The sequence below is a fragment of the Eptatretus burgeri genome, chromosome 11 (genome assembly GCF_056783735.1).
Source record: "Eptatretus burgeri isolate ZD-2024b chromosome 11, Ebu_testis_v1, whole genome shotgun sequence".
In the NCBI taxonomy this organism is placed as follows: domain Eukaryota; kingdom Metazoa; phylum Chordata; class Myxini; order Myxiniformes; family Myxinidae; genus Eptatretus; species Eptatretus burgeri.
Window position 1 is genome coordinate 22,472,375 of NC_140971.1, and position 20,662 is coordinate 22,493,036.

At 40.4% G+C, this 20,662-nt stretch overlaps 1 protein-coding gene and 1 pseudogene across 6 annotated transcripts in view; one reads left to right on the forward strand and one right to left on the reverse strand.

The window, feature by feature from the left end:
- WLS (Wnt ligand secretion mediator) overlaps positions 1-9,365 on the forward strand; it is a 61,103-nt gene extending 51,738 nt beyond the window's left edge. For 3 of the 6 annotated variants that reach the window (XM_085845533.1, XM_085845535.1, XM_085845534.1), the window contains exons 10-13: positions 2,831-2,974; positions 7,375-7,458; positions 8,358-8,493; positions 8,654-9,365. In XM_085845533.1, coding sequence (XP_085701659.1) covers positions 2,831-2,974; positions 7,375-7,458; positions 8,358-8,493; positions 8,654-8,748 — 459 coding nt within the window. In that variant the 3' untranslated portion in view covers positions 8,749-9,365. Of the gene's footprint in view, positions 1-667; positions 716-815; positions 1,336-2,830; positions 2,989-5,040; positions 5,327-7,374; positions 7,459-8,357; positions 8,494-8,653 lie in introns of those variants that run through there. The other 3 variants (XR_015049144.1, XM_085845536.1, XM_085845537.1) reach the window with 3 other exon arrangements.
- A 4,410-nt stretch (positions 9,366-13,775) lies between these two features.
- LOC147016657 (uncharacterized) lies at positions 13,776-15,398 on the reverse strand (annotated as a pseudogene).
- Positions 15,399-20,662: the final 5,264 nt, after the last annotated feature.

Genomic DNA, 20,662 nt, shown 5'->3' on the forward strand with positions numbered 1-20,662 from the left:
TGGTCAAAATCCGCCCACGTTAACTACCAATTATGCTGATGACAAACGAACAAACATCCAAACAAACAGACAGAATTACTGACAATAAGGGTCACCTATTTTGGCGACCCAACAGTAAGGGGTAAAATCATAACCTCCTTCACTTTCAGTGGTGGAGGTATTTCATAAAAAAACACAAGTTTTACCCATTAAATGTATACCTAACCTATCTCTTAATTCCACATTTGGTTTCCTATCTTTAGTGTTGCATTACACATCCATCTCACCATTCTCATTCATTTTGCTCACACCTACATTAAGCCTCCTTTTTGATCACCCATGTTTCACTACCATACAATATCATGCTTGTAACGCAAGCTGCATAAAGTTTTCCCTTAATCTCCTTATGTCAACACGAGTTTTACCCATTAAATGTATTGCAAAACAGTGAGGTGGGTGAGGGTAAACATTATGTACTTGTTTGTACTGTACTCTGCTGTAGATAGAAAACACAAGACTTTGCTCAGAGATGATGATGATGCTGTTGGAGGAGGGAGTGTTGAGGTTAGAAAGATGTTGATGTAGAACTTGTGATAACTGTTGTATCATCGGGAGCACAACAAAGTCACCTGCTACATTGCCAAAAAAGAACGTTAAAACGATCCTTCGCCACCTTGACCTGGAGCAGATCTTTCCTGCTTGGACAAGAAGGTACGAGGTGGCATCCTCTTCCAAAGTAATCCCGTCTCTTCGGCATTAAACACCTGCTCCAGCATAAATCCCTTTGCCTTGATTTGTTCCATGAGCCATGGTTTAACTGGAGCCTTCTGTCGCAGGTGCCTCGTGAAAACGTTGGTAAATCCACAATGATTTCTACCTTACACCGATTCACTGAAAGGATGTTTTTTTCTGTTTGGTCCTCGAAACAAACATGAAGCACTTTATCCTTCCTTTCAATGAGGATTGCAAGACTGGAATGAGCTTTTTGCGCTTTGCTAGCAGGTACCCTTGCACGGATATTTGACTCACATGTACATACAGTTGAGTCATTGATCCGGTAATGGTGGGCTGCAGATGCCGCACTTTCACTTCTTGCCGACGTATTTAACAACTCTATTTCTTCGCACAATGTCGATCTTTCTTTGCCTTTTGGCACGATTAATTTTGTCCATCGTTTTATGTTTGGGTGCCATTATTAACTGTTGTGTGTTTACTAGATCTCGTAGATCTCGTATTACATTATCTCATTATGTCATTTCTTGTTTGATGACCATTCATTAATAAATTTAGCTTTATTCCTGTATGGTGATCTGAGACTGATTACTACAATTAACGGTGCACGAGAAACAAGAAAAGCGTGTAATGAGAAGTAATCGTACACACGGACGCAAACAATGACTACATATGTGGCATATTTACAGATGATAAAATACAATATATATATATATATATATATATATATATATATATATATATATATATATATATATATATATATATATATATATATATATGACATATTTGTTAAGTTATTGTTCATATGGTTAGTCTTTGTGTACATAATTATCACCTGAAGATTTTTCCTTGGGTTTGGAGAATGTGCTCATGTACGCATGTTCAGAACCTGGTGTTGGCTTCACGGTTGTGGCTTGGGATCCTAGTGTGCTGAGTTCAAACCCTGTTGGCTGCTGAATTAACACCAGGGGGTTGACTCAGCCTGTCATCCGTCCGAGGTCGGTGAAATGAGTACCAGTGTAGTAGCCAAAAAAAGGCTGTGCACGAAGGGAAGGGGTATCGGTGGATTGATTAAATCTGGTGTTGGTGTAGTGCAGGCATAATGGGCAGAACGGCCTCCTCCTGTGCCTTAATTCCTTGCAAATCCATGTGAATCGAAGAACAGAGTTGTACAAAAGTTTATATGGAAGAGATTGCCCTAAAATTGAACACTGGGCCGACTCCAAAGTGTTGAGAGGGACTCTACTGGTCAAAAGTTTTAGAACACCCCCATTTTTGAGTTTTTACTGAAATTTAAGCAGTTCCAGTCCAGTACATAACCTGAAATGATACAAAGCTAAGCGGTAAACTGCAGAGGTTTAAAAAAAAAAGTGTAGGTTACCAAAAACTGAAAAATAATTAATGTAAATTTCAGAGTTGTTAAGAAAGGGCCTTTTCAGGGAATAAGTAATGGGTTAGTAACTCCAGCTGTTCTGCAGCAATGGAAGTAAATTAAGCCTTGAAAGTTGATGCAAACATTTCCTACAGGTGTCCCAACTTTTGGTGATTAGTTATAAACCCTCTGTATAAAAGCAGTGTTGGAACAGACTGTGTTGCTACACCCTCTGAAACATCATTTGGACAATATTGCACTGCAGGAAGTAGTATATTGCTTTGATAATGGTGAGAAAAAGACAATTAACAAAGGAAGACAGACAGACCATTATAACACTTAAAAGTGTAGGTCTTTCCTTGAGAGAAATTGCAAAGAGGTCAAGGTGTCAGTGATTACAGTTTCCTGCACCATCAAAAGGCACTTGGAATCTGGAGGAAACTCTGACAGGAAGAGGTCTGGCCATCACAGAAGTAATGAAAACAGGCTGCCAGCTTTTGTACTTTTAATCTGACTAATTTTCATTCATAAATCTAAGGTGGTGTAATCTACAAAGGTTTTGTACCTAACCCTCACCCATTTTGCTTGGCAAATTATTAATTCATAATCTGTCACAACATCTATGACAGCAAAACTGTACAGCAAATGCAAGAACACAAAATATTATGCACAAAAAGATATTTGCAACAAAGGAGGTTGTATATTGTCATGGTAACCTTTGTGGATCCTTGACTGGCAAACTAGATGGGGTTCATTGTGGTGGCAGCTGTGTGTGCAGGTCTCTATTTCTTCTTCCTCGTTTTCATGGTCATTCAAGTTTTTCGTAACATCAGTGGGCGGCGTGTCTTCTTGCCATCCATGAGCCACAATCGCCGCCTGCACTATGAGGTTGGTGCACCAGGGTGAGGCTAAGGCTATGCTTGGATATATTGGAGTTCACATGGTACAGCATATATATATATATATATATATATATATATATATATATATATATATATATATATATATATATATACATACATATACATATATATATATATATACATATATATATATATATATATATATATATATATATATATATATATATATATATATATATATATATATATATATATATATATATATATATATATACATACATATACATATACACAGGGTGTCCCAAAAGTCTGGATCCATAGGCAAAAATTTATTTTAAAGTTTTATTACAGTAAATGCTCAAATTGATGGCCTTGGACTTCGTAACACTTGTTTATATGAAAAATACAAGAACGTTGAACATTTCTGAACTTAAAACGTTGAAAAACTTTAACAATGGCATGTGTTATTGAATGCTTATCAGGATGCTTTCCATTGAATTCGGCAGCAACTCCTCCATGTGAAGAATCCTGTCTTGCGTACATGAGAATGAGTTCAATTTGATATTCTATTGTTAGTTTCAAAACCATGTTGGATCTGAAAGAAAAAGTAAAATATCAAATTTTATATTAGGAAAAATGTCTATGGATCCAGACTTTTGGGACACCCTGTATATGGAATGATTTTTGAGAATTAATACAACTGTTTCGTAGAACAATAGTTATTTATTGGCATTTCTTAATATAAGCATGACATACATATGTGTTGCATATGTACAGTGAGATGTTTGTTTTCCTTTCCCTACTGTTTTGTCCTCTTTTGAAAACTCTGGCTGTATGTTTTTAATGTTCTTATCCTCTGTTTACATGTCTTTACAAAGCACACGAGTGCTTTGCAGCTCAAGCCATGAGAATGTGCAGGAAGTCGCAAAAGCCTTACCACAGGGCTGATGTACAGGATAAATCTGCATCAAAGAAGTCTGCAGCTCCGGTCACTATGAGAGTGGCCTGGCACAGGGCCAGAACAGCAGTTATGGCACATGCGTGTTCAATTAAGTGGCTGCTTGAGAGAGCGACACAGAGAGGCACAGTTGGTTACAGCTGCTTGAGAGATAGATTGATTGCCTATGAAAAGTCCACACCCACTTTCAAAATTTTCACCCTTTGTTACCCTATAGCCTGGAATTAAATTGCACTGAAACAGACTTTTTCTACCTTCATTTACACATCGTAACCCCCAACTTCCAAGTGAAAAACAAATTCTACAAATTTCAGAAAATTAATAAATGATACAAAACTAGAATATCTTGGTTGGATAAGTGTCCACCCCCCTGAGTTAATACTTGGTGGAAGTACCTTTGACAGCAATTGCAGCTGTGAGTTTGTTGGGATAGGTCTCTCCCAACTTTGCACACCTTGATTGGGCAATATTTTCCCGTTCTTCTGTACAAAACTGTTCAAGCCCTCTCAAGTTGTTTGGGGAGTGTTGATGGACAGCCATCTTCAAGTCATGCCACAGATTTTTGATTGGTTTTCGGTTGGGATTCTGACTGGGCCACTGAAGGACATTTATCTTTTTGTTCCTCAGCCACTCCAGTGTAGCTTTGGCTGTGTGCTTCAGGTCGTTGCTGTGCTGAAAGGCGAACTTCTGTCCCTATTTCAGCTTTCTTGCAGAGGGCAGCAAGTTTTCCTCCCGGATTTCTCTATTTTGCTCTATCCATTTTTCCCTTTGCCACACAGACGATTATTGTTTGCAGATTATGCGGGTTTACCGTGTGAGACATAATCCGCAGCAATGCTCCACATAACAGAAAGGAGGTGTGATTGATGTTTAAATGATGAATGTGGTTGTCATTGGTGAGATATTTATTGGTATGCCCTCCTGATGAGGGCAAATAAGTCCGAAATCTGGATAGGTGGCTCCGTTTGATGTTTAACTGATGTTGACCATTTAATCTTTGTCTGTTTGACTGGAAGTGACGCTTTGGTGTTGGACTTTACGTCCATCGGGGGAGTGCTCGTCACACTCCACATGTTTCTATTTGCCTGCTAATAACATCACGTGCCTTTTGGTTGAATGGTTTGCATGAGCAGGAATAATCATCTGAGTGGAAGATGGACGGTTGCTCTGTGCGGATTATACGGTTTTGCCGTGCGAGACATGATCCGCGACAATGCTCACCATAACAGTCAGGAGGTGTGTGTGTGTGTGTGTGTGTGTGTGTGTGTGTGTGTGTGTGTGTGTGTGTGTGTGTGTGTGTGTGTGTGTGTGTGTGTGTGTGTGTGTGTGTGTGTGTGTGTGTGTGTGTGTGTGTGTGTGTGTGTGTGTGTGTGTGTGTGTGTATATTGTTTCACGAAAAAATAAGTGACCACTATATTCGTTATTGGTGTGTGTCTGTCTGTCTGTCTGTCTGTCTGTCTGTCTGTCTGTCTGTCTGTCTGTCTGTCTGTCTGTCTGTCTGTCTTGAGCATAGCTCCGTGGGTTTTGATCCGATCCTGATAAAATTTTGGTGGGAGGTTTATATCATGATTGAGTTGTGTTAACCTGAGAACGGGTGTGGTGCGCCCATTATGGGCGGAGCCACGACCAAAAAAACATGTTTTTAGGGGGTAGCCGATTTCAATCTGCATCTTCCAGGGGGTTTGTCGAATCTGACGGGTTTTGGTATTTGGTTAGCCCAATGGCACCTGCATAGCCCCACGGAGCTCGATTTTTTTTTTTTTTTTCATTTTTGTCACAAGGTCACGAACTTAGAAAATTGTGAATTTTGACATAAAAATCCATCTTCTCCGAGGGGTTTGTCGAATCTGACAGGGGTTTTGGTATTTGGTTTGCCCAATGGCACCTGCATAGCCCCAAGGAGCTCGATTTTTCATTTTCGTCCCAAGGTCAAGTCAATTTTTTATCCTCAATTTTTATTTCTTTTTATCTTGATTTTTCTTAATTTTTTTTTTAATAAATGTTAAATAATTTATGTGACATGCGTCGTAACGCGAGGATTGTCTGTGTATATACATGTATATATGTATATATGTATATATATATATATGTATATATATATATATATATATATATATATATATATATATATATATATGTGTACATTTACTTTTGAAAATGGGAGCGCTGCGATTTTCAATGTGGCCTTCATGGCAGCCATCTTGAAATTGGTTTACATCGATTTCGAGAACACCTTGTCCGATTAAATCTATTTTTTGCAGGGAATGTTGGGGCTGAGTAGAGGAAGGTTCCTTTCCAAAATGGGCATGCTGCGATTTTCACTGTGGCAGTCATGTCAGCCATCTTGAAATTGGTTTTCGTCAATTTCGAAGAGAACGCCTTGTCCGATTAAATCCATTTTTGCAGGGTATGTTGGGTTCGGTAGAGGAAGGTTACTTTTGAAAATGGGAGCGCTGCGATTTTCAATGTGGCCTTCATGGCAGCCATCTTGAAATTGGTTTACATCGATTTCGAGGAGAACACCTTGTCCGATTAAATCCATTTTTGCAGTGTGTGTTGGGGCTGGGTCGAGGAAGGTTACTTTTGAAAATGGGCGTGCTGCCATTTTCATGAGCCACCACGGTAGCCACCTTGAAGTTTGATTTTTGATGATGTCCAACATGCTCAAACTGACTGCATCATCATGATATCACTGCTTCCATTTACAATGCATGGGCTGAGCGGTTACACCCATTTTGAGGTGCTATTTTTATTCAATATCAACCCATGAACTCTTACTCCTGCCTGGCCTCCATTATTGCTGGAGGAGTGTGTAAAAGTGATTACCGTTCAGTTATATATCTGATTCGCGTGCCATGCGAGAACGTAACCCTCGGTCGGCTTTGTGCCCTTTGATGAGGTATCGAGACTTAAGGCATGTCATCCTGGTTTGGGGAGTCAAACTCAGCTTGTGGTTGGTTAACAGCCCATGTGATTCAGTCATTCCTGGACTGGTCACATGGCTGTGACTGTGTCTGACCATCTCCTCAAAACTCCAAAACCATGAAACTGAGCAGCCCCAAAATTTGCATGCATATTAAGGGAAGTCCACAGTAGTGCATGACTGAAAATTGGGGTTTTGGGTTAATTTAAATACCACTTTAAGATAATTTAGGGGGTGCTCATCACAAAAAAAAAAAGCCTTGTGAAGATTGTTGCACATAACCCCCCTCCCTCCATTCCACCCTCTCTGTCGAGGAGGTTGTGGCATGTACAAATCAGGTGTGGAAGGGTGCAAAGGTGGTGTGGCATGATGGTTGATCCTCCTCCTCCTCCTCCCCCTCCCAGTATGCATGTTACTTTTAAATGAATTCTAAACACACAATAAAATCAATTCAGTATACATAATTTCAACATGGGATGATGCATCATGAGTTGTGCTCAGACAGGAATGTCAAATAATTTTCTTTACCTTGTGTATGCTCCAGGGATTAATCTTCCGGTTCAAGTTCCTCATGATGTGCACATTGGCTTGTGCTGCACTAACTGTCATCTTCTTCATTATCAGCCAGGTATTTCACCCCCATATGCAGAGTGCAATGTGATCTAAAGCAATTGATTTGATCTCAATAATTGAGGAACAATTGAATGTAATACTTTCAACTGTGGAACATGCATCAAACCTGCAGTTTTGCAGTACTTTGTCTGTCTGGCATTGAAACAAAATTGAAAATGATTCCAAACAGGAAACTTACTGTTTTTCATGACATCAAAAAACTAATGTAACATAAGATGGTGGTAACTTCTGGTTCAGAGTCAGGGAGCAGGGAATGGTTCTGCAGCCTTTAAAACTATATGTATTTAAACACGACAGAACACAAATCACATTGTTTGCACTTCAAAAAACCTTTAACAGTACTTGGGCAAAATTTTACTCCATCTCAACCAATCAAATTTGCCATACACAATGAGTGCAGAGTCACACCAGGATTCAAACAATATGGTGGCACCAAAAGATGTTTGTTTGGGACATCCTTTTCTCAACAATCATTCCAAAATCAGTTTCTCCTAGAAGAGTTGGGATAAAGGTCAGCTCTGGTCTCTTCCATTTATCTTTGTATTATTCAAAGTTTACAGACAGAGCTAATACTGTACATATTATTCTCAAAGTAAGAGTTACAAAGACATTTTTCTCAACACTACATGGGGGTCATGTGTTCTATGAACTCTGTAGTCTCATCTCCATTAAAGTTTTTGGATTTAAACAACTCTGACAACTGATTTAATCAAGTTTTACATTTGATTTGGCAGAGGAGTTTCATTTCGATGTCATAAATGAAACTTCGTATGCATAAACTGTAAAACAAAGCAGAGACGTATGCTAGGATGTGGTCAGTGGAATATTTCAACACATACACAAGAGCAACATGTTTGAACTTAAAATGTTATCTTTGGTCATGTCCGGTTGTAGGTTAATGAGGGTCACTGGCGCTGGGGAGAGCAAACAGTACATGTGAATAGCGCATTCTTCACAGGCATCTATGGCATGTGGAACCTCTATGTCTTTGCCATCATGTTCTTGTATGCTCCGTCTCACAAAGGTGGAAGTAAGTCAAAACATGTGAACAGAGTTGATATTTTCTGATGTCACGCACTCATCTATCTTGCATGCTCCGATCCCATAACACAGCATATGGACTCACATTCACTGTTTACCTTTCTGGCTACAAAGACAATATTCTGTGCTTTACCTCGTTTATGTATCAGATGCCGAAAGCAGCACTGATGAAATCCATCTCTCCAGAAGCAGCAACACTCCCACAGAGGTGTATCGTCTCACTGGCAAAGCAGCACAAGAGTGAGACAGGTATTGTGCAGTGTTGGAGAGGTGGAGGATGATCAGATCAAGGAGGAAATGAACATGGGAGTTTGTGATACACTTCAACATATGACAGATGATAAAGGGAAGGTATGGAGTCTTGAGGAAGGTTCAAGTTCAGAATGACAATTTAACATTTGCCTCTTGGAAGGTTCCTTTTGTATGGAAACTAAACTAAGTTAGTGCACTTTAGTTAGGTATTAGAACATAATTTACATTTCTCTCTTTTGTATTTTAATATTTTTATTTTTCAGCTCAACTGCCTTGATGTTGAACTTCACTTCCATGTATATTTAGTTTATCATGTGAGGGTTTTTTTCTTCTTTAATTAACATTTCTTTGGTCATGAAGGTAAAAAATGTCTGGTGAATAGTATATTTGGACAGTTTATCATTGCATGCAATATTTATGACTGTGCAGATGATATCACAATTCATATACCTTTTCTGTAGCTGAACAAATTAATCTGCATTTGTCATGCCAAACGAAATAAGTACATTTATCTAAACATGCCTTTTGTCTCACCTGATGTCATTTTGTTTCTGTATAACTAGCATCCTGGTGTGGTGATGTGTAATTAAACATTCTCTTCAAATGCAACAGTTCTCCATCTTTTCACTACATTTATTTACTGCAGTAGTATTTTTCCATATTTGTGCAGTCAAGTATCTGCTTGCAAATGTTGATTATTCCACGTTGCCTTTTAAGACCTTTTTCACGACTTTCAAGTTTGAAGATTTTGAGCAGGAATAATTTTCAAGCACTTTCTTCCCAGAACTTTCTTGATATTGCTGAAAAATAAATACATGTTACTTTTCTAATATTCTATGAAATAATATGATTTTATTTATTTCTCATCAACTGAACTTACCTCTCATCAAGCACCATCCAACAAAGAAACACATCAATAAATTTACAACCACAAGAGTCTTGGTAGAAACCACATTTCAAGTCTCCAAGGTTTTAGCACATTCCTGTTGAGTCTCCAAGATATGTATAACATTACAAGTTCAACAAAAACCCACATTCCAATTCAAAATAAAAAGTTTTTCAAGTCTACAAGGAATATCACCTTTCCTGATTTTTCAAGGTTAGTTTCATATTTAAAACCACGAAAGGATAACTCATTAACTGATTTTGTTTTTTTTTGAAAATTTGTGTTAGCAAGGCAGCCTCCAAATTTAGAACCATCTTGGCAGAACCCTTTTCCTGAGTCTCCAACATAGGTATTGAAACCATCAAGGCAGAATTCATGATACATTTTCCCAAAATTTAGTAAGCCTCTGAGGTAAAACTTGTATTCTGGCTCAGAGGTAGAACTTTGTTCAGTGAGTATTGTCTTAATAACTCACAATAAACATCAATGTAAAACTCTTTTTCAGGATTTTGTGGGTCACCAAGATATAACTCTCTGGTTAGGTCATCATGGTCAACCTCATTCTGTGGGTCTTGGTCACTCACAAGGTCTTCAACCAAATCAACAATTTCACCCCAAGTTGTGTTAAAAGCAGTATTTTCATTTTGTATCTCCGATACAATTACCTGTGACAGCAAACATGAATGTATTAATTAATTTATTTGATTATTAAATTATTATATATTTAAATCAAACTCTGTAAATCAGAAAAGAAAATCTCACATCCATAAACAAGAGATTTGAATCCAATTCATCAAATTTGAAGGCTTGGTTCCATATAGATAGTAAGACTCCAAGAAACTCCAAATCATCCCATTCAATATCAACACAGTAGTCCATTCTCAATGAAAGTAAAAATAAGTTTAAACTTAGCCTGTGTTGCATCCCTTTATATAATAATGGTAGGTGTAATTTCTTTGGAAATTTCCCGAAGCAACCCTTGTGGGACAAGACCTAACACTGGAAACGATGTAAGAGTAGTCAACCGGGAGCCCAGGTGATCAGCCAAGCTAGAAAGTTAACCAATTTTCATGTATATAGCAATGGTCCATATGCATGTCCATATAAGGAAATGAACGTCTGCCAGGCACATTCTAGTGGGTGTGGTCAAAAGGGCCATGAGAGAGACCCCAAAATGGAGCAACATCAATTCTGCGAGTTAATGTCATGAAACCTAATTGAAAATGTTCAGCATAGTCCCAAATATCATGTATGACCACTGCCAGACATTTTCAGTGGTGGGGTGCGCCTGCCAGATTACATAACCGGAACCCCAAAATTGACCTAAATCAGCTCGTGAGTTAACCCGGTGAAACCAACTGGAAAAGATTCCGCATAGTCCCAGATATTATAAATGACAACTGCCAGACATTTTCAGTGGTCGAGTGTATCCACCAGAAACCCCCAAAATTGAACAAGATCAGCTCATAAGTTAACCCTGTCAAACATACAAGAAATAGTTTGGCACAGTCCATGGTATCATGAATGGCCACTGCCAAACATTTTCAGTGGTAGACACCACTGTGGTAACACCATGTGCCTGCTAGACACCCCTGAAGGCCACCACCCCAAAATTGAGATCGATCAGTTTGTGATTTAACCTGATGAGAATAACATTAAGAACAAGTGGTGCCACGCACAACAAATCCCACCCATTTGACACACAAAGTTATTTTGGGGATCAAATTTAAATTTGATACATCCTTCACCTGAATGTTGATTATAAAGAATAGAATAAGGAATATTTTAGTCTTACTTTGAAGTCAATTAAACCATTTTTGACAAAGTTATGACCATAAAATAATTTTGACCTTTCAAGGCCAAGTAAGGTCATAGGTCATGGTGTCAAATAAAAGTTAATAAAGGACTTGATATATGTCTTCCATTGTAAACACACATATTCCTAACCTTTTTTGATTCATAATGGAAAATATGTAATTTTGACCAATGACCATGACCCCCAAAACTTCAGACCCTACCGATCTTCACAAATATGCATTTTTCACTATAGGAATGAGTAGGATTGTAAGTGACAAATAAAATAACATTCACTATAGCCTTAGTTTAAAGTAAATCAGATCATTTTTGACAAATTTATGAGCGAAAAACGATTTTAATCTTTTTGTGACCTTGACCTTTGATCCAATTGGACCCAAAAGTTTGTATTCTGCACTTGGGGAGCTGAATGCAAGCCATGAACAGCTCATGGAAGCAGGGCGGAAATTCTTCTGTGCCCTGTATGGTCAGCCAGAAGGTACCACGATGAGTGAGATGAGGTTCTCTCTGTACACAAGGAAGTCTGGCAAGCCCCTCAAGCTCATGCCATTACATCCAACTGAGATCGATCTCTTCCTGCATATTTTGCATGCACATCTACAGATAGTACTTGCAAAATCAGCTGATCAGCAGGCCCCACCTCAACTTGACATTAGAAAATATGGATGGGACATCAGAGATGGAATCCCAGTGCCAGCAACTTCTGCTACTCCACCAGCCCCTTTGGACCTCATGGATGTTGTGCGGTGTGGATGCAAAGCAGAGGGGAAGGCCTGCAGTACTGCAAGTTGCGGTTTTCACCATGCAAATATCTCCTGCACGCCATACTGCACTTGTGGTTGCAGTGACAAGTGCTTCAACCCACACAAGACTGTGGAGGACAGTGAAAGCGAAGTGGAAGAAGGGAGTGTGGAAGCAGAACTGGAAAGAGACGAGGATACGGAAGGGGACGAGTACAATGAATGGGAATGAACAATACGTAAGTTGTCCACTCGGCTCTATGTCCTCAGTTCCTAAGATGTCCAATATGATGACATGACAATGTGTATGCTTTGTGATTATCAACATACTGTTGTGAACCATTCATGACTTCACTTTTGCATTGGTGTTGCATAATTTTCAGCAGAAAATAGTCATGGACATTTCATGTGAACCTCTATTTATTCCTGAACGTAAAAAATAGCCCTAAAATCTAATTCCTCTTGTCAAAATCATATGGAAATGAGGTATTACACAGGATTATATGTTGACTGATTAAAAACTTAGCCCCATTGTCTGACCTTTAGCGGCCATCTTGAATTTATGCAAATTACAAGAGTTCCCCAAGGTAGCTACCCTGGCAACCAAGCTGAATTTTATTAATGGACCCATGTTGGTTCAAAACAATCATAAAACCATACACTTTCCACATCAACAAAGTTGACAATGGAACACATAATAATGGAAAATGGACTATTGTTGGAAGATGAACGTTAAAAAACATGCCTACTGGTGGTCCTTGCATTCAACAGCAGGCCCTCACAATTTATAACGATTTGAAACGAGAAGCAGGGGGTGATAAACATGATGGACTTATTTTGGGAGGCTGGAATGTATCTCATTGACTTGTATGTTATTAACTGTTTGCTGTTCACAGAAGTTTAGAGGAAAGTAACCCCAGTGGGTGGTGAGATTTACTATATCTGAATTTGATTCTTGGTTTAAGTATCTTTGTTGAGCAGATATTAAATGGCAAACCTTTCTTCATGCTCTTGTTTGAGCACCTCCTGAGCCACAAATCATTTTTTCATAAGCTCCACACACTTTTTCTTCAGTCACGGCCACTTTTCTCTAAACCCCTCCCACTTTCCTAAGCTCCACACTTTTGTAAGGATCACCTATAGACAGGGAGCCCAGGGGGGATCAGCCAAGCTGGCAAGTTAACCAATTTTCATGTACAGTATATTGCAATGGTTCATGTGCATGTCTATATAAGGAAATGGATGCCTGCCAGGCACATTCTGGTGGGTGTGGTCAAAAGGGCTATTCGAAAGGGACCCCAAAAATGGAGCTCGATCAACTATGCGAGTTTATCTGATGAAACTGAGTTGGAAATGTTCGGCATAGTCTCAAATGTCATGTATGACCACTGCCAGACATTTTCAGTGGTGGGGTGCGCCTGCCAGATTACATAACCGGAACCTCAAAATTGGGCTAGATCAGCTCGTGAGTTAACCGATGACACTTACTGGAAAATGTTTGGCATAGTCCGAGATATCATGAATGATCACTGCAAGACATTTTCATTGGTGGGATGTGGCTGCCAGACACCCCTGAATGCCACCACCCCAAAATTGAGCTCGATCAGTTTGTGATTTAACCTGATGAGAATAACATTGAGAATAAAAATACAATGGAATAACAGCAACATAACTTTTGAAAATCAGATGTTTTATTTCAAGTCATGGGAAAAGAAGGGATTTTGAAGGTATAACACGTCATTTGAAGTGGGTGTTGTGAGGACGCTGACGTTATCTGTTAAATGTAATACATTGCCGAAGCTATTATTTCCCTTTAAGTTTGTAAATTTAAAGAAAGCGTTTCCGAGATTATGGTTGGATTAATTGCGTACTGCTGAAACAGGTATGGATTAATCAGGAGTACAATTTATAGAAATGTCAATTGCAGTAGATGCTATCAATGTTTTAAACATGAAAACAAAACAGTTCTATTCATTGATTGTTGAGAGAATAAAAAACAGATGGAACTTGATGTATTTAATCTTTGGCAACAAGGATGAGCTGTGGTGCGAAAACGCATGCCAGAGCTCTTTTGCAGGAGTTGAAACATGGAGATTTTTTTTTTTTTATAAACAGTAAACCAAATGAAAGAAATGACAGAAGCCAGGTAGAAAGATTGTTTGACATGCAACGGTACAGAATTTGATTTCTTTTGTCTGTACATTTTTGTTTTGTAGTGCGATTATCATATGATGAAACAATAAAGTCCTTCGAATGAGGCAAAGAAAGAAAAAACAAAAATGAATGGCGACGACATTTTCTGTGGTGGGGTTATGCCTGCCAGACACCTGGAACCCCTTCTCCAACTCCAAAATACAGAATTAGATCTGAGCTCACGAGTTACCAATCCCGATGAAAGCGACTGAAAATGTTGAGCATAATACGGTACTGTATAGCCCATATGAATGACCAGAAGCAGATGTCAGCCATTCATTCAAACAAATTAAAATTCTCTGGAGTGGTCTCCTATCAGTAATCTCCATCTTCTTCCTCTGATTCTGTATCTTGACTCCATGATTCGCCATCTGAATCTCTCAATAATTCACCCATACTTTCTAATTCTAACTCCGACTCGCTGTCACATTCGACCTCCACGTCCTCTCCGTTGTTACTGCCATTCGCAAATAAACTGTCTGGTATGGCTGGCCCTTTAAACCAGGTTGTCTTCAGGATGTTGTCATTCACAGACCATCCATAATTGGTTGGTGACGAACCGTCCCCAGGAGATGTTGTCACGGCATTTGTCTACAATGCCGTTACATACTGCGTTCGTCGAATCTTCATGTCAAGGGTCCAACGAGAAGGTGGCAGCTGCGCACAGTCGATCCGTTTGATGTTTGCGAAAGGATTCTCCTGAATGTCAATGAAAGGCATGATTAGAGATGTTGTAAGGTATTCTAATTTTTTAATGGCGATCACATTCTCAGTTTGTCGTGCCTTAATTAACCGATCAACTCTGACAGTCATTTGCATCAGTTTGTTGTGTCGTGCTTCATTGACATCTCGAGTCTTGCTTTGTCCATACATGCGGCAGACAAACTGTGATGTGACATGTGGATTAACACTACCATCCACCTCACCCATACTGATGAAGAGGTTGACGTAACAGCCAGTTTTGTCCTCTATGAAGTCGAGGGGTTTATTTTTGCCTTTCCTGAAAAATCAAGTACAAATTGGAAATGTGACCATTCAACACTGCTCCAATGATTTTACTTTAATAGAGATATTTTATTGAAAAGCAAATATCTTGTGCTTACATGTAAAAGGCTGAGGTTAAGTCACATCCAGTGAAGGCATGGTATCAGGGCAGTGCTCTGGGAAGTCCCGGTTTGTGCTCTTCAAGGATGTCAGCAATGTTGGTCATGTTGATATACTTCCTGTTGTTTCCCATGCCACAGTCCATGATGATGTTGGCCATTGCTTTCCATATCACAAATATTATGGCAGGGAATGTCATGGTGAGGACATCCGACACTGATTATGTCTTAGTGATTCTGATAGGTGTCCTTGGACAGCAATGCAGAGAAGTCCAGTCGATGGCAAACATCATCATGGACTGCGGGATGGGAAACGTACATCAACATTGCTGACGTTCTTGAAGAGCGCAAATCGGGACTTCCCAGAGCACTGACCTGATACCATGCCTTCACTGGATGTGACTTCACCTCGGCCTTTTACAGGTAGGCACAAGAGATTTGTGTTTCAATAAAATGTCTCTATTACAGTAAAATTATTGGAGCGGTGGTTGAATGGTGACATTTGGAATTTGTACTTTCTTTTTTTAGGAAAGTCAAAAGTAAACCCTTTGACTTTGGAGAAGGACAAAACTGGTTGTTACATCAACCTCTTCATCAGTATGGGTGAGCATCACGGCCAGGCAGGTCGCGGTGGAATCGGCTCGTGATCCGGTGCTTGCCCGTGTTGTCCAGGCGATTTCTACGGGGAATTGGAGCGATCTGCCTTCGACACCGGCATTTCAACCTTTCATGTCACGCGCAGCGGAGCTGTCGTTGGTCCAACGGTGCGTAATGTGGGGAATGAGGACCGTGATTCCACCGAGGTTCAGGCAGCGGTGTTTGGATGAACTGCATGTCAGTCACCTTGGCATCGTGAAGACCAAGAGTCTTGCTCGTAGCCTGTTGTGGTGGCCGGGGTTGGACAAAGACATTGAGCAGTTGGTTAAGTGTTGCGCCACGTGCCAGACAGATGCTGATAACCCGCTCGAGCTTCGGGTCTCTGGCCTGTGCCAGACCGAGCTTGGCAGAGGGTCCATGTAGATTTTGCGGGACCGGTTAATGGCAAGATGTTTTTGATTGTGATCGATGCATTCTCTAAATGGCCGGAGGTTGTAGTAATGCAGCATACATCAGCAAACATTACAGTAGAGAAGCTGCGGACGATCTTTGCTAATAAAGGGTTGCCGGAGATCCTGGTCTCTGATAATGGTCCGCAGTTCCTCGCGGGTGTATTTGATGAGTTTATGCGCCAGAATGGTATTTGACATCTAAGGTCCGCACCGTATCACCCTGAGACGAATGGCCAAGCTGAGTCGTTTGTCAAGGTGTTGAAGCGGGCTTTGCGCAGGGGGGGTGTTGCACCTGTGCAGACGGTGGTCGATGTCTTTTTGCTCAATTACAGGAACGCAGTTCATCCTGTCACGGGTGATTCGCCTGCCATTCGTCTCTATGGACGGGCTTTGCGGTCCAGGCTGGATTTGCTGCGACCTGGAGGGTCGGGGAGTGGGGCAATGGCGCGTCCGACGCGGCTGCGCAGCTTCGAGGTGGGGCAGCGGGTAATGGTGTGCGATTATTTCCACGGTTCCAAATGGGTGCCGGCGGTGGTCTCTGTGGTGCTGGGTCCGGCGAATTGCATGGTGCGGACTGATGGTGGGGATGTGTGGAAGCGGCACGTGGACCAAATGTATGATCGCTGTTCAGCGTCACCCCCCCCACACCTCCCTGAGCCGAACGATGCGGGACCCCCACCGGTAGTATCGCCGGCACCTGACGTATCGCCGGGGCTGGCTGGGCCGGCGCCAAGGGGGTCTTCGCCTGATGCCGTCCTACCCGGGGACGTCGAGCAGGCTGGGCGGTCGGGGGTGGCTGGTGTTGCGGAAAGTGCGAGTCCGGCGAGGGTGTCACCTTGACCGAGCCGGGAGACGTCTGAGCCTGGACTGTCTGGTGGCGCTGCCCGTCCGAGGCGGGTCAGGGTGCGGCCGCGGTACTTGGAGGATTATGAGTGTTGATGGGTTTCCGATGGTCATGTTGTGATTGTCCGTTCATCGTGTGACGGGTCATTTTACGAGGGGAGGAGTGTGCTGTGTCACGTGATTGGGTTTTCGTATAACATGCCTCGCCCGCTAGGGGTGGCAGGAGTGTGCTCCTGGACGCGCAATGAAGCGGAGTAGATGCTGGCTCGCGTGCTTCTGGCGTCCCACTGCACCTTGTACACTCTAGAAATAACAACAACACAATACCCCTGGCTATTTGGAATCTGTGTCATCAGCTCTGACCTTTTGCTTCCGGTTGTTTTTAAACGCTGTGCGGTGTATAAACACCATTGGGTTTTATTTCTATCTTGTGAATATTAACGCGTGCGCATGAGAGAATAGGAAACAACAAAAACAACACAATATACCCTGCCAATTGTGAATTCGTGTCGTTGCCTATGACCCTTTTGCTTCCGCTTTTGTTTTGTTTCTGTTTTTTTTTTTTTGTTTCCGGTTTTTGTCATGGGGAATGATGCATGCCGCGAGAAAAAGGCATCGTCGGAGACATGAAATACCCAAATAATATCAGACATGGTGTATATTTCATCCACTGATTTTAATAAAGATATCTCCCGCATCATCAAAAAATAATTTTTAATCGTGATTTACATTATTTGATCGCTGATCCCAAATCCAGGCCGAAGTAACCGGAAATTGCGTATACAGTTGTGAACAAGTTATAGGTAAAGTCAGAAGCGAATGTAAGAAGAATACTACGTTCGCTTCTCGTATTTATTCTTTCGAGATGAGATCCTGTTCTCCGCGGTGTAGTTGTCATTGTGAAGGTAATGTTGAGGATTTTTTTTTTCAGATATCCTGTTCTGGGTGGTGTAGTTGTGGTTGTGAAGGTAATGTTGAGGTAATATTTATTTTTTTCAGATGATATCCTGTTCTGGGTGGTGTAGTTGTGGTTGTGAAGGTAATGTTGAGGTAATATTAATTTTTTTGGATGAGATCCTGTTCTCGGCGGTGTAGTTGTCGTTGTGAAGGTAATGTTGAGGTAATATTTATTTTTTTGGATGAGATCCTGTTCTCGGCGGTGTAGTTGTCGTTGTGAAGGTAATGTTGAGGTAATATTTATTTTTTTGGATGAGATCCTGTTCTCGGCGGTGTAGTTGTCGTTGTGCAGGTAATGTTGAGGATTTTTTTTTCAGATGATATCCTGTTCTGGGTGGTGTAGTTGTGGTTGTGAAGGTAATGTTGAGGTAATATTTATTTTTTTGGATGAGATCCTGTTCTAAGCGGTGTAGTTGTCGTTGTGAAGGTAATGTTGAGGTAATATTTATTTTTTTGGATGAGATCTTGTTCTCAGCGGTGTAGTTGTCGTTGTGAAGGTAATGTTGAGGATTTTTTTTTTTCAGATGATATCCTGTTCTGGGTGGTGTAGTTGTGGTTGTGAAGGTAATGTTGAGGTAATATTTATTTTTTTCAGATGATATCCTGTTCTCGGCGGTGTAGTTGTCGTTGTGAAGGTAATGTTGAGGTAATATTTTTTTTTTGGATGAGATCCTGTTCTCGGCGGTGTAGTTGTCGTTGTGCAGGTAATGTTGAGGATTTTTTTTTCAGATGATATCCTGTTCTGGGTGGTGTAGTTGTGGTTGTGAAGGTAATGTTGAGGTAATATTTATTTTTTTGGATGAGATCCTGTTCTAAGCGGTGTAGTTGTCGTTGTGAAGGTAATGTTGAGGTCATATTTATTTTTTTGGATGAGATCTTGTTCTCAGCGGTGTAGTTGTCGTTGTGAAGGTAATGTTGAGGATTTTTTTTTTTCAGATGATATCCTGTTCTGGGTGGTGTAGTTGTGGTTGTGAAGGTAATGTTGAGGTAATATTTATTTTTTTCAGATGATATCCTGTTCTCGGCGGTGTAGTTGTCGTTGTGAAGGTAATGTTGAGGTAATATTTATTTTTTTGGATGAGATCCTGTTCTCGGCGGTGTAGTTGTCGTTGTGCAGGTAATGTTGAGGATTTTTTTTTCAGATGATATCCTGTTCTGGGTGGTGTAGTTGTGGTTGTGAAGGTAATGTTGAGGTAATATTTATTTTTTTGGATGAGATCCTGTTCTAAGCGGTGTAGTTGTCGTTGTGAAGGTAATGTTGAGGATTTTTTTTTTTCCAGATGAGATCCTGTTCTGGGCAGTGTTGTTGTCGTTGTGAAGGTAATGTTGAGGATTTTTTTTTTTCAGATGATATCCTGTTCTGGGTGGTGTAGTTGTGGTTGTGAAGGTAATGTTGAGGTAATATTTATTTTTTTCAGATGATATCCTGTTCTCGGTGGTGTAGTTGTCGTTGTGAAGGTAATGTTGAGGTAATATTTATTTTTTTGGATGAGATCCTGTTCTCGGCGGTGTAGTTGTCGTTGTGCAGGTAATGTTGAGGATTTTTTTTTCAGATGATATCCTGTTCTGGGTGGTGTAGTTGTGGTTGTGAAGGTAATGTTGAGGTAATATTTATTTTTTTGGATGACATCCTGTTCTAAGCGGTGTAGTTGTCGTTGTGAAGGTAATGTTGAGGATTTTTTTTTTTCCAGATGAGATCCTGTTCTGGGCAGTGTTGTTGTTGTTGTGAAGGTAATGTTGAGGTAATATTTATTTATTCATAACAAAAAGACTGTTTTATTTGATATATTTAAGAAGCGAATGTAAGAAGAATTCAACGTTCGCTTCTCGGCTTTGCCTATTCCATATTATCTCCACCAACACTCTCCCTAACATGAAATCGTCAATTTTCATCCAATTGACCTGAAATTTTAATTACTATTTTGAGCTTTTGTTGTCAATTTTCAACAAAGCTTTATAAACGAGACAATACTGTGTGGAGAAGATAAATGAAGAATTTGATCAAAAAGGTCAAAGGTACCGTTTGGCATACGGAGGAAGAAGAAGAAGAAGTCCGGATACACAGCGGACGGGCTTTGCATTTTCAGATGATCTCGAGTTTCGTTTTTCAATTCAATCGCTTGGTGTTGACACTCGAGCGGTGTAGTGGCAGAGAGCATTCATCGGTACTTTTCTCCAGATCCTTGTACTTGCCTTTGAAGGAGTTTTGTTTGGCACAATATTAATAAATAAGAGGCGCAAAAAAAAATCACATAAGCGATAATTATTCTTTAAAACATTTCCTCTTCACGTGGATTCTCGAACCGGAAGTGACGTCCCA